The sequence below is a fragment of the Geotrypetes seraphini genome, chromosome 6 (genome assembly GCF_902459505.1).
Source record: "Geotrypetes seraphini chromosome 6, aGeoSer1.1, whole genome shotgun sequence".
NCBI classification, from domain to species: domain Eukaryota; kingdom Metazoa; phylum Chordata; class Amphibia; order Gymnophiona; family Dermophiidae; genus Geotrypetes; species Geotrypetes seraphini.
The window spans coordinates 87432819-87447119 of NC_047089.1; the positions used below are offsets into that span (position 1 = coordinate 87432819).

Sequence of the window (14301 nt, forward strand, 5' to 3'; positions counted from 1 at the left end):
CCTCTTTGCAGATAATACCAAAATCTGCAATAGAGTAGACACGTCGGATGGTGTGAATAACATGTAGAAACACCTGGCGAAGCTTGAAGAATGGTTTGAAATTTGGCAGCTAAAATGTAATGCTAAGAAATGCAAGGTCATGTATTTGGGCTGCAAAAACCCAAGGGAACAGTACAGATTAGGAAGTGAAGAGCTTATGTGCACGACAGAAGAGCGAGACTTGGGTGTGATTGTATGTGATGATCTTAAGGTGGCCAAACAGATTGAAAAGGTGACGGTGAAAGCTAGAAGGATGCTAGGTTGCTTAGGGAGTGGTATGGCTAGTAGGATAAAGGAGGTATTGATGCCCCTGTATTAGACTTTGGTGAGACCTCATTTAGAATATTGTGCACAATTCTGGAGGCTGCACCTTCAAAAAGATCTAAAAAGGATTGAGTCGGTACAGAGGAAGGCTACTAAAATGGTATGTGGTCTTCATCATAAGACGTATGGGGGACAGACTTAAAGATCTCAATCTCTATACTTTGGAGGAAAGGCGGGAGAGGGGAGATATGATAGAGACGTTTAAATACCTACATAATGTAAATGCACCTGAGTCGAGTCTCTTTAATTTGAAAGGAAACTCTGCAATGAGAGGGCATAGAATGAAGTTAAGAGGTGATAGGCTCCAGAGTAATCTAAGGAAATACTTTTTTATAGAAAGGGTGGTGGATGCATGGAACAGTCTCCCGGAAGAATTGTTGGAGACAGAGACTGTGTCTGAATTCAAAAGGACCTGGGATAGGCACGTGGGATCTTTTGGAGAGAGAAAGAGATAATGTTTTTTTTTTCGCATGGACAGACTAGATGGGCCATTTGGCATTTATCTGCAATCATGTTTCTATATTTCTAATATCCTACAAGCAAGGTTTGGTCTCAGTCTCCACCTACTGGTCACAGTGAGATATAACCCATCTGTAAAGATTAACTGTACAGGTCTATAGGCTAACAGAAAGAAAATTAACAGATAAGAACCTAATTTCTCCTTCTCAGAGGTATGATCCTGGCAGCTAGGGAGTTCTACATGTGAGAATATACTCCCTGTTTGTCCTCAGGTGAACACAGAGGATTTAGAATCAGAAAATAATATTAAATATTGAACTAAGACCAGTACTGGGCAGACTTGCACGGTCTGTGTCTGTATATGGCCGTTTGGTGGAGGATGGGCTAGGGAGGGCTTCAATGGCTGGGAGGGTGTAGATGGGCTGGAGTAAGTCTTAACAGAGATTTCAGCAGTTGGAACCCAAGCACAGTACCGGGTAAAGCTTTGGATTCTTGCCCAGAAATAGCTAAGAAGAAAAAATTTAAAAATTTAAATTGAATATGGTTGGGCAGACTGGATGGACCATTCGGGTCTTTATCTGCCGTCATCTACTATGTTACTATGTCTAGAATCCAACTCCACCCTCCTAAGCCCCATTTTGTTCTATTCCAGGCTGCACCCTTACAATGAGTGTCAGTAAGTTCCGGTCAATTGGTTCCTGATTGGCCTTGCCATTGCAATTTCCTGTTGTCCTTGGGTGATGGTTTTAAGTGAGTCTGGTAGCTAAAGATTCCCAAATGTGAGAAACAATATCCTGCTTGTCCTTGAAGAAAGCAAAGTTACTCACCTGTAGCAGGTATTCTCTGAGGACAGCAGGACATGCACCACTTCCCCTAAGAGTTGTATTCTTTTAACTTTGAAATTGTATTGCTGGTCCTATGAACTCAAGTCAAGTGGAAAGGCATGTGTGGTGCAATGCTGCCTAAAGCTTCTTTAAGGCAGAGAACTCCTGGGTAGCATCCACACTGGGGCTCTGTCCAATGCTGTAATTGGAGAACACCTGCTACAGGTGAATAACTTGGCTTTCGCTTGACATTTGGCTAGCCTTGCCTTGAATTGATTTGGTTTTTTTAATGCTGTTTTTGGTATGTATGCATATGTTGTGTGTGTGTGTGTGCACTGTCGGCTTGCGTTTCATTCACACAGGCTTTAGTTTTATACCATTCTCATTGCGGTTTATCTTAAACCTTAACAACCATGGACCCCTGAAGAAGGTGTGTTCTTCGAAACATGGACTGTGTTGGGTCCCTTAGTTTGTAGTAAGGTGATATCAGTAACTGCATTAATATTTGGTACAAATAAACATAGCCTGCATCTTGTACATTTTGATCTGCAGTTTTTTTCTTGTTTTTTGCTCTTGCCTACTGTACTGCAGACTTTGTTGGATCTGTTTGTTGTTTGTTGTGTGGTGTGTGTATGTGTATACTATATCCTATATAATAAAAGGCTAACTCGCGCATGCGCAGTCCTATTTTCGTGTTCCGTGCGCTGTAGGTCTGTGGCCGAAGGAGTGCGCATGCGCGCGAATACGTCACAACCAGATCGCCTCCACAAGCCGGACCGCAGCCAGACGACGTTCTCCGTTTCTCCTGTCGCCGCCACCGATCTCCGTTTCTCCTTTGCCGCCCACCCCCTTCTCTTCCCGCGGGTCCGAATGGCGATTCAAGCAGCGCTTTTATCAGTCTCCACACGCTGCTTCGGGCCCTTCTACTGCCCTGATTTGCTCTGCCGCGTCTCTGATGATGTCATCAGGGACGTGCCAGAGTAAATCAGGGCAGAAGGGCCCGAAGCAGCGTGTGGAGACTGATAAAAGCGCTGCTGGAATCACCACCTTTGTAGTCCGGCCCGCGGGAAGGGGAAGGGGAAGGGACAGGGGCGGGTAGAGGAAACGCTAATGCTGCTGCACAGGGAACTGGTGGGGGGGGGGAGGGAAATGGAGGGGAAGGGAATGCTGCTTTGGACGAACAGACAGACAGAGAGAGGAAGGGAAACACAAAGAAAATAAGAAATACACAGGGGCAGGTGCTCAGGGAACTGGTGTGGGGGGAGGGAAATGGAGGGGGATGGAATGCTGCTTTGGACAGACAGAGAGAGGAAGGGAAACACAAAGAAAATAAGAAAGACACAGGGGCAGGTGCACAGGGAACTGGTGTGGGGGGAGGGGGATGGAATGCTGCTTTGGACAGACAGACAGAGGGAGGAAGGGAGACAGAAAGGAAAGAAGAAAGACACAGGGTCAGGGAGATACACAGAAAGACAGACAGGCAAAGGGGGCCAGGGACAGAGACAGACAGAAAGGACAGTGGGAGCCGCGTCAGGAGGGGTGCGGGATGCGGCAGTGGGAACTTTTCCAATGGGTGCAACTGGGCAGCTGTCGGGAACCTCTGATCAGGGGCAGAGCAAGGTAAGAGTATCATAGGGATAAGAAGGAGGAGGGAGGATAAAAAAGGAAGGGATGCCTACTGCTGGACAGGGGGAGAAGGAAAGAGATGCTGATGGACAGGGGAGGTGAAGAAAAAAGAACGGAGGACTAATGTTGGACAGGGGGAGAAGGAAAGAGGTGCTGCTGGACAGGGGGGAGGTAAAACAAAGGGAGAAGGGCTGCTGCTGCATAAGGAGAGCAGTGAAGGGGTGGTGGTGGACACAGTGGAGGTAAAAGGAAGGGAAAATGGACAGGGGGAGCAGGCAAGGGGTGGTGATGGACAGCCAAGGAAAAAGAAAGGCAGAAAGAAAGAAAGCGGCTAAGGAGAGAGAGAGAAAAAAAGACAGACACACACACATATGTTCTAGCACCCGTTAATCTAACGGGCTTAAAGACTAGTATATATATATTTATTTATTTTTTAAAAAATTTGAGATTCAAAAATAAAGATGTTTTGCCTAAGGATGCTCTTGGTGCCTACCTATCCCTCTCGAGGATTTTATCTTTTATCCATGTCAGCTTAGGGGTTCTTTTATTAAAGTGTGCTAAGTGATTTAGCACGGGCTAAATGCTAATATGCCTATAGGATATAATGGATGCCTTCGCATTTAGCGTGCACTAATCCTTAGCGTGCACTAAATCGGTTAGCATACCTTAATAAAAGGACCCCTTAGTCCAGGGGTGCCCACACTTTTTTGGCTTGCAAGCTACTTTTAAAATGACCCAGTCAAAATGATCTACCAACAATAAAATTTAAAAAAACACAAAGTCTGTTTTTCTCTCTTCCCCTGATCCCCTCTTTATTTCTGTCTTTCTCTCTCCCCCTGCCTGTCTTTCTTTCTCTCTCTCCCTTCCCCCCCCCCCAAGCCTTTGCGCTGATTTCTCCTCTTCCTTGATTCTTTCCCTCCCCCTAACCCCCCCCCCCAAGCCACCACATCGATGTCTCTCTGCTTCCCCGAGCCAGGCTTGGCGCGTATAAGTGCCAGACCCAGAAGCCTTCACCTCCGACGTCAATTCTGAAACTTTTTGTAATGTCCCTGTTGTATAGCCATAATATGTTCTATTTTAAAAACATGACAGAGAGACTCTCACCAAAAGGTATAGTTCAATCTAGCCCAGTTTTTCCAATTCCTTAAAATAAGCTGTATGGCAAGCCCCTGTCATAATAAAGAGAAGTTTATTACTGTGAGATGATATTTGGCTTTTAGCTCTCATCATAGTGCCAAATAGCACAGTGTCATGTTAGTGACACTGGATTTTCCATTACTTTGTTTACCTGATCCCAAATGGATCTCCAAAATTGATGTATCAAGGGGCAATAATATAATAAATGATCCAATGTCCCAGGTTCAAGATGGCAGTGCCAGCATCTATTAGACTTGGAACTATCTAATTTCTGTAATCTAACTGTAGTCCAACACGCTCTATGTAACAAGAAAAACTATGTTTGTCTCATAGATGCAGACACCGTACATCTCATCCTCCAAGTCCAGATTCGTGGCCATTGAGACGCAATAATCTGAAACTTTATCTCAATGCTCCAAATGTCACGAAGACCAGTTTTTGGTTTCTTATTAAAAAATCCAGATATTAATTTATACCACTGAGCGGCCTGGTGACCTAGGAAATCCACCTAGAAGCACAGGAACGGCAGATTATACTGATTTTTAAGATTTTTCCAGTCAGGGAACTCCTCCTGAATGGTCTGCTTCAACTGCAACCATTTATAACTTTGAGTTTTCGCAATACCAATATATATATATATTTTTTTTTTGCAGTCTTTAAAATTCAAGCAGCTTTCCGTCTGATACTACATCGTCTAAAGTACATATGCCCGCCTTCATCCAGTACTTCCAGATGACCTTAAACCCGCCAGTTTGAATTTTGGGGTTCAACCAAAGGGACTGACAAGTGGATTTATGAATTGGAATATCTGTTAAATTAGTAATAGATTTTAATGGCTTCCAAGTGTCCATTAAAATTCTATTGTCCTTATACAGCCTAGGCATCTTGATACTCAAAACGTGACACAATCTCAGTGGAGACATTCCAACCATACCCAGACTGGAAGATTCTTCCATGAGCTCGGGGAGGATCCATTACATACCCTGACGCATTATATAGGCTTGATGGTACCTATAAAAATTTGAAAAATTTACCCCACCCTCCACAATTGGCTTTTGTAAGGATACTAAAGCAATTCTTGCTGCTTTCCCCAGCCAAATAAATTTTTTAAGAATACTATTTAATTTTTTGTAAAAGGACCCCTGAAAAAACACTGGTAACATACCCATTTGGTAACAAACCACAGGCAAAATCATCATTTTAACCATCTGAACTCTCCCCCCACCAAGACAGATGTAATGGGTTTCATTGCTCATACATTTCTGTGACCTTTAGCAATACGGATTTTTCATTTACTTTCATCGTTTCTTCCAGCGTTTTATAAATCCAAATTCCTAAATACTTTATACCCTCTTCCTTCCAAAGAAAAGGGAATGAATCCAACAATCCTTTTTGACAATGTACATTAAGCAGAAGAATCTCTGATTTACTCCAATATATTTTATATCCTGAAAATTTTTCAAATCTTTCAATCAAATCTAGTAAATGTGGAATGGTTGTTTCAGGATTCCTCAAATGAAGCAATATGTCATCTGTATAAGCAGAGACCTTGTATTCCCGATTTGAGTAAGGAATACCCTGGATCTCCTTTGCTTGTTGTATAGCTAATAACTAGGGTTCCAAAACAATATCAAACAGCAAAGGAGATAATGGACATCCTTGTCTAACTCCCCTCTACAGACAGAAACCTTCCGAAAAAGTATTATTTATATATAATCTGGCAGAAGGGGAACTATACAGGGTTTGAATCATTTGTATAAGTCCAGAACCAATACCAAACCAATCCATTGCTTCATACATGAGGGTTCACTCCACACGATCAAAGGCCTTCTCTGCATCCAATGATACAGAGAAGGCTGGATCATCCGTGACTTGTTAAATTTAACATGTGAAAAGCCAGCCTGGTGTTATTTGAAGAATGTCTTTGAGCAACAAACTCCGTTTGGTGCATACCAATAATATAAGGGAGGGCTTTGGCCAAGTGCGAAGCCAATAATTTAGCCAACAGTTTGCCGTCTACATTAATCAAAGAAATAGGCCTGTAATTTGAAATCAACATAGGATCTTTATTTGGCTTCAGCAAAACAATAGTTAACGATTCTGCCATAGTACCTGTAATGCAACCTTTAGTCAGTTGAACCTGATTTAAGTTTAATAGATGAGGTAATAGGGTACTTTGAAATGATTTGTAAAACTCTACAGTGAAAGAATGCCTAACTTTATGCCCCATTTTCAGCCACAGAAATGTCCAAGTCTAAACATCCAAATCCAGACTATTTGGACATGGGAGGGGCCAGCATTGTAATGGACAGATCACACAGACATCCCAACAGAGCAGTGGGACACCTTAGAGGGCACTGCCAGATATACATCTCATCATAACCTCCTTATAATTTATGATGAGCCGTCCAAAACCTACTATACCCACCTGTTTACTACCTCAGCAGCCCTTATGGCTACACATGGCACCTTTATGGCAGTAGAATAGGGTTTTGGTGGGTTCATGCTTTCCTCCATAAATGTAGTAGTTAGTGTCTTATGGGCCTGAGACCTCCTCTATGGTTCACTAGCCCACCCACCAGGCTTCTTAAGACACCTGTGTACTGCTCTGCTAGGCTTTCCTATACCAAGTGCTGTTGTTCTAGAGACAGCTATGTACTGTTTCATTTAGATATTTATGGGATGGGAGGGGGGTTAATGACCAGTGAAGGAGGGGGGTCATTACTTAATTCCTCCAGTGGTCATCTGATCAGTTTGGTTATCTCTATGGCACTTACATGCTTCTAAAACCGGTCTAGTCCAAAACATCTAAGCTCTGTGTAGAGGAAGTCCTGAGAAAGGTTTGATTATTGCTGCAAGATGTCCAAGTCTGTGCCCCCCAAAGCCCGCTTGTACCATGCTTCCCAAAATGCCCCTAGACCTCAGGATGGACAGTGGGCAAAATTCCTCACTAGATATCCAGAAACTTGGCTTCGAAAATCAGCACTTGGACGTCCTGGTGGTTAGTACATCCAAGTGCCGACTTATGATGGTTTTTGGACATCTTTAGTTTTTGATTATGAGCCCCAAAGTACCTAAATCCCATAGGGCATAACCATGGTCATTTCAGGGGCACGCCTAACTTGGGCACCAGCATTTACACCAGGTTTCAACATAGGTAAGTTTGGTGCCTAAAGTTAGGCCCAGGAATCGGCACTATATGATATTCTCTAAAAGTCAGGCAACAATAAATAGATAGATAAGATATAGATATCTATATAGATATATCGGGTTTTGTGGCATCCATTTTTGTGCACTATTTACTGAATTCAGGCCTTTGTGTGGGCATTATTTTAACGGTATTTTTTGTCTTGCAGAACAAGTTCTCCTGGATCAAGGGGCTCAGACTCCTCCTCCAAGTCCATTTTCTGTACAAGCTTTCAATAAAGGAGCAGGTGGAAGCAACACTCAGGGGTTTGATTATGGTTTTGGCAATAACAAAGGTATGGTTGTTGTGCCCGTCTCCCCCCCAAACATAAATCTATTTAAACTTCATTGTATGTTGTGGCCTAATTGTTGAATTTCTCATTCTTTTCATAAATATGCCAATTATGTTTGCAACTATATTACTACCAGCAGATTTTTGTACATCCAGTAATGCATTCAGGCCCGGATGCTCTAAAATCACCATTAAAATCCTGTGAGTCACTAGTAAATAGTCCGATTTGAAAAGGGCAATTGATGATCAAACAATTTTGCATGGAAATGAGTTTTTTCTGGAGGTCCGCCATAATTCCATCCAATCAGTCTTTGGAGAAAGCAACTGACACATGTGCAAAGCCAGCAGAGGAAGCCCCAAACAGCTGAGCGGCAAGGGAAGCCTTGAAGCAGCCTCCTGCTGCTCAGCTGTTCTGGGCAGGAAGAGTAGGTTTTGTTTTGTTTTATATTGGGCAGAGAGGTGCGTGTGTTACATATGCACAACATCTGTATCCATTTAAAAAAAAAAATAAAGTCATGCCAGGACACCCCCCACCACACCCTGACAAAACGGCCCACACCCTTGAACTTTTAAAAAAAAAGAATTTCCTTCCTGCCGCCAGGGCCTCCCGCAAACCCCCAACACCCCACCCCACAGCGCCATAACTTTTTGCTGAAAATCTGGTAGGAAGGATGCCCACTCCATCCTGCCACTTGCCCCCTCCCCATAAATGGAAAATCTGCAGGAGGATTTCCCACTACCTCCTATCTTAGGTGCCCCCTCAAACCTTCACCACCTCATGCCTATAACCCCATACCTTTGGGAGGGGCCTTAGGTGTCTGGATCAATCAGAGTCTTACAGCCCTCCTAATGCATCCTAGGTGGGTATGCCGACAGGAAGGAGTAGGTATCCCTACTTCCAAATTTTCATCAAAAATGTATGGGGTTGTAGGCGAGGGTATTTTCACAGGAGCCCCGGCGTCAGGAGGGAGTGCGCTTCTCTCCTGCCGATCTTCCATTTAAAGTGGAGGGGCGGGTCGCAGGTGGACTCCCAGCGGCAGTGGGGAGTAGGCATTCTTCCCGCACAACTTTTTAAAAATTTTTAATGTGGACAGATATTGTGCATGACACACACATCATCAAGGATCTCAAAGTCCCTCCTTGAGGGCCGCAATCCAGTTGGGTTTTCAGGATTTCCTCAATGAATATGCATTGAAAGCAGTGCATGCACATAGATCTCATGCATATTCATTGGGGAAATCCTGAAAACCCGACTGGATTGCGGCCCTCAAGGAGGGACTTTGAGACCCCTTATCTATACCCATTAAAAAAAAAAAGCTGATGTTTAGCAATTTTTTAAATGCTACCAGCACCTTTAGACCTGTCGGAGATTTTGAAGCATTAAAAATCAGTGCTTCGTTATGTGATTCATGTGGGCATCGATCGGAGTGCTCATTTTAATATTGATGAGCTTGTTGAAATGTGTTTACTTACAATTATCGGAGACTGCTACAAACCACAGAAAAGACCGCGATTTGCCTTGTTATGCAATGATAGATGTGATTCTTCATCGCTAAACCAGTTAAAACTAATTTAGTGATGATCATTAAATGCACGGTGAGTTTTGTGCATATGGGCCTCAGTGTGATAGCTGACCACCTTCCTTCATTGTACAGTTACTGTCCTTGTGCATTTTATACCACAGCTGCTGTTGCACACATTAACAGCAAGAACTTTACATTCAACTACACTATTTGTCTTTTCTCTGGTAACCTTCTCTGGAGCTTCTTACAAGAAATGCAATTATGAGTTTATTCCAGCACTACACAAGTCAGTGTGAAGATAGAGATCAAGTTACTAAGGGATAGGTCAGACATCTGAAAGAGCTGCTTCGGAGAGATAAATGCAAAGCGTTTCTCAGACTGGACAAAAGAGGGTGTTTTGATTATCAGATGGAAATTTGTTCTGGTAAAAGAGGAATTGATAAAAGGCAGCACAGAAGTGGAAAAATGTTTGCTTCTTGCTTTGTGATGCAAAGGGGTAATTCTATAAAAAGGGTGCCAAGATTTAGGCATCAAGAATGTGCATAAATTACTAAAATAACACACACATGTACACACATATAAATGCTAATATTCCAACTATATACTATTCTATAATATGCAGATTGATAGGCTTAAAAAACGATAAATCTCCGGGACTGGATGGCATCCATTTGAGGGTAATCAAGGAACTGAAAGGGGCTATAGCTGAACTGCTTCAACTAATAACCAATCTGTCGATCAAATCAGGAAGGATTCCAGAAGACTGGAAAGTGGCTAATGTTATGCCGATCTTCAAGATAGGTTTGAGGGGAGATTTGGGAAACTTCAGACAGGTGAGTCTGACCTCGATACTGGGAAAAATGGTAGAGGTGCCGATAAAGGACCACATCATTGATCACCTTGACGGACACAATCTGATGAGGACCAGCCAGCATGGCTTCAGCAAAGGAAGATCTTGCTTGGCGAACTTGCTGCACTTCTTCAAGGGAATAAACAGACAGATAGACAAGGGTGACCCGGTCGACATCGTATATCTGGATTTTCAGAAAGCGTTCGACAAAGTTCTGCATAACGACTACTTTGAAAAATTGTGAGCCATGGAAACGAGGGTAAAATACTCACATGGATTAAAAACTGGCAGGCGGATAGGAAACAGAGAGTGGGGGTAAATGGACAATACTCGGACTGGTAAAGTGTCACGAGTGGAGTGCCGCAAGGTTCGGTGCTTGGACCCGTGCTCTTCAACATATTTTAAATGACCTGGAAATTGGTACGATGAGTGAGGTGATTAAATTTGCAGATGATACGAAGTTATTCAGAGTACTGAAGATGCAGGAGGATTGCGAAGACCTGCAACGTGACATAAACACGCGCAAGAAATGGGCCACGACATGGCAAATGAGGTTGAACGTGGATAAGTATAAGGTGATGCATGTTAGTAACAAAAATCTTATACACGAATACAGGATGTCTGGTGCAGTACTTAGAGAGACCACCCAAGAAAGAGACTTGGGAGTACTGGTCGATAAGTCAATGAAGCTGTCCGCGAAAAGGGCAAACAGAATGCTAGGAATGATTAAGAATGGGATCACGAACAGATCGGAGAAGGTTATCATGCAGCTGTACTGAGCCATGATGTGCCCTCACCTGGAATACTGCGTCTAGCATTGGTCGCTGTACATGAAGAAGGACACAGTACTGCTCGAAAGGGTCCAGAGAAGAGCAACTAAAATGGTTAAAGGGCTGAAGGAGTTGCCGTATAGTGAGAGATTAGAGAAACTGGGCCTCTTCTTCCTTGAAAAGAGGAGATTGAGAGGGGACATGATCGAAACATTAAAAATAATGAAGGGAACCTTTTTATTTGATACTTTTAAAATACGTGTGTGTTGGCTAAAGATGGTCAACCATTAAGAACTTTTTTTTTTTTTTTTTAATTTAGATGCAAGAAATACTAGAAGCTAGTGAACACTAAGAGGGGCATAATCAAAAACAACGTCTAAGTCCCCTTTTGGCCTAAGGCCCTAGGCGCACAAAGTAGGCAGCATGGAAATGTCCATTCTCGAAAAAAAAAGAGTCCAAAATGTAGATTTTTTTTTAGAATGGCCTACCTGTACGTTCAAGAATTTAATCGCCCAGACCGCCACTATGTCTATCTTTAAGCCCTAGTAAAAAAAAAAAAATTGCCCAAGTCCCAAATGCCCAAAACAAGACCTTTTAGGCGTTGGAGGAACCAGTCTTTCACCTAAAAACACAATTCTAAATGGCGTCTGTAATAAGCACTGGTAAGAGAATTGTGGAACCGTCTCTCCCCCCCCACAGTGATCCCCACGTCTCTCCCCCCCCACAATGATGCCCAATCCCTCCTGCTGACACTCCCTACCCCCCCCCCACGACAATGATCCCTAGCAGGAGGGATGCCTAATTCCTCATGCCGACACCCCCTCAAATGTTCGCCTCCATACCCCCTGAAAGTGAACCACCCCCCTAACCTGTTTTGATTGGCCGGAGGGGGCCTAGGGGATTTCACCAATCGGAATCTTAGACCACTCCTAGTGCATCCTAGAATGCACGTTCCTTCTGCTGCAGTCCCGCCCCTCCTTTTATGTCAGGGGCGGGATCGTGGCAGAGGGAACCTGCCACGGAGGCCGATGGCAGCCTTTTAAGGATCGCTACAGCACCAGCAATCCTCTGCAGGCTGCCCTAATTAGCTAAAGGTAAGACCGGGTGGCCAAGGGGGAAGCCGGAGGACGCTACAAAGAGCACCTATGCACTGCAGCACTTTTGACTGTCCCAAAGGGCCCCCTAAAGCAGGAGCAGCAACGGCAGTGGACGGCCAGCAAGAGGCAGCGCTGCCGCTCCTGCTTAAGAAGACCTGAACAAATCGGTGAGCCTGATTTTTTTTTTTTTTTTAATTATTATTTTTTTAATGAATTGATTCACCAAATGAATCAATTTGAATCGGCGAATCGGGCAGCACTACTGAACATACAGCATCAGGCGCAGTCTCCTGTACATGGTAGAGTTTATTCTGACAGGCAGGGCTCTGCGATCATCTCATGTTGCCTTTGCGATCAACCGGTAGATCTTGATCGACATTTTGGGCACCCCTGCCTTATAAAACATCTCTCCTCCATCTCTTTACTAATGCTAAGGAGTCTCGCGCGTTGCCAGAAGATGTGGTAAGAGCAGATAGTATAGCTGATATTAAGAAAGGTTTAGACGAGTTCCTGGAGGAAAAGTCCATAGTCTGTTATTGAGAAAAACATGGGGGAAGCCACTGCTTGCCCTGTATTGGTAGCATGGAATATTGCTACACCTTGGATTTTAGCCAGGTACTAGTGACCTGGATTGGCCACCGTGAGAACGGGTTACTGGGCTTGACGGACCATTGGTCTGACCAAGTAAGGCTATTATTATGTTCTAAGGATAAAGCACAGTTACTTACCGTAACAGGTGTAATCCAGGGACATCAGGCAGATATTCTCACAACTCACCCACCTCCTCTAGTTGGCTTCTTCATTTGGGCATAGAACTAATATCCTCACGAGCTGGCGTCAGGCGGGAAGGCACTCATGCATAAGCGGTGCAGGCAGTCTTGAAGCTTTGCTAAAAGCTTAAAGTGACAGTACACTTTACCATTGTCCATAAAGGGCTCAATGGACAACGTCACCCACATGTGAGAATATCTACTTGTCCCTGGATTACACCTGTTATGGTAAGTAACTCTGCTTTCCACACACATTCCCCCAAGGTTGTTAGCAGTATAATTAGATTTTGAGGTAACAGACCCAGTTTCTTTGTTTTCAATAGGTCATGATGATGCTTTTGACAGAATTTCTCCCTAATACTTAAGCTTTGTTTTAGCCTGAGGCGAAAAGCATGTGATTTTTTTTTCTTCTCAGAATATAATGGGCTCCTATTCTAAAGTGGCAGCCTAAAAGGGAAGCAGTGGTGTTTAAAATGTAAAAATTGCCTCTGCCATCTATTTTTTTTAGGCAACAGGATGCCTGAAGTAGTTAAAAAATCTGCCATTTTAATAGCAGTTACTTTGTAGAATCATTGAGTGGCTGTTATGTAGCTTTTATGACTAGTTTAAAAAAAAACTCTTGCTGCTTATGGCTGCTTGCGTAATTTTCTGCAAAATTCTAGCTGCTTTGGCAGGGAATAAATAAATAATTGGTTCTGCAGTTACAGCCAAATATTACAAATGATTACACTTCATGAACGATTCTCATCTCACCGTCATAACACTTCACTCACTTTGCCATTATAATGACAGTAACAGGTTGTAGTTTTGACTGTTTTGCCCATTGCAGGTGACCAACTGAGTGCCATACTGAATTCCATTCAGTCAAGGCCTAATCTCCCAGCTACCTCCATCTTTGATCAAGCTGCAAAACTTCCCTCTTCCCTAGTACACAGCCCATTTGTGTTTGGACAGCCCCTTTCCTTCCAGCAGCCTCAGCCACAGTCTCAGAGTAAGTCTGTCCGCCTTACCTGCCGCATCAGCCCATTTCTTAAGCGCTTCCATTGCTGTAACAATTTTGCTTGCCTAATCAGCATCTAATCATGCATCTATGCTCTTTAGTTTTTTAATTTAAGTTCACTTTTTTTTTTCTTATAGTAAAAACTTAACAAGATGACATAACAAATAAGATAATATCCCAATAATGTGGGGGGAAAAAACACTGAAGAGCTCTGTTCCAATCACTGCACACAAGAGTTAGGAAAACAATACAAAAGTCTTAGCAGTCACTTCTCTGTCAGCTTCATTATTGCAGTCACTTATCTGGCAGTTTTTCAGCAGTGAAACACCAGTTTTTCAGCAGACTCGTGGGACCTGGCAGCAGTCATTCTGCTAGCAGTGCAGGGCCGTGCGGGAGCTCGAGAA

At 43.4% G+C, this 14301-nt stretch overlaps 1 protein-coding gene across 9 annotated transcripts in view; it reads left to right on the forward strand.

Annotated features, from left to right (window-relative positions):
• Nucleotides 1-14301, forward strand: part of MYCBP2 (MYC binding protein 2) — a 977923-nt gene that overhangs the window by 688689 nt on the left and 274933 nt on the right. For all 9 annotated transcript variants that reach the window (XM_033949399.1, XM_033949405.1, XM_033949401.1 and 6 more), the window contains one exon: nucleotides 7766-7891. In XM_033949399.1, coding sequence (XP_033805290.1) covers nucleotides 7766-7891 — 126 coding nt within the window. The remainder of the gene's footprint in view (nucleotides 1-7765; nucleotides 7892-14301) is intronic.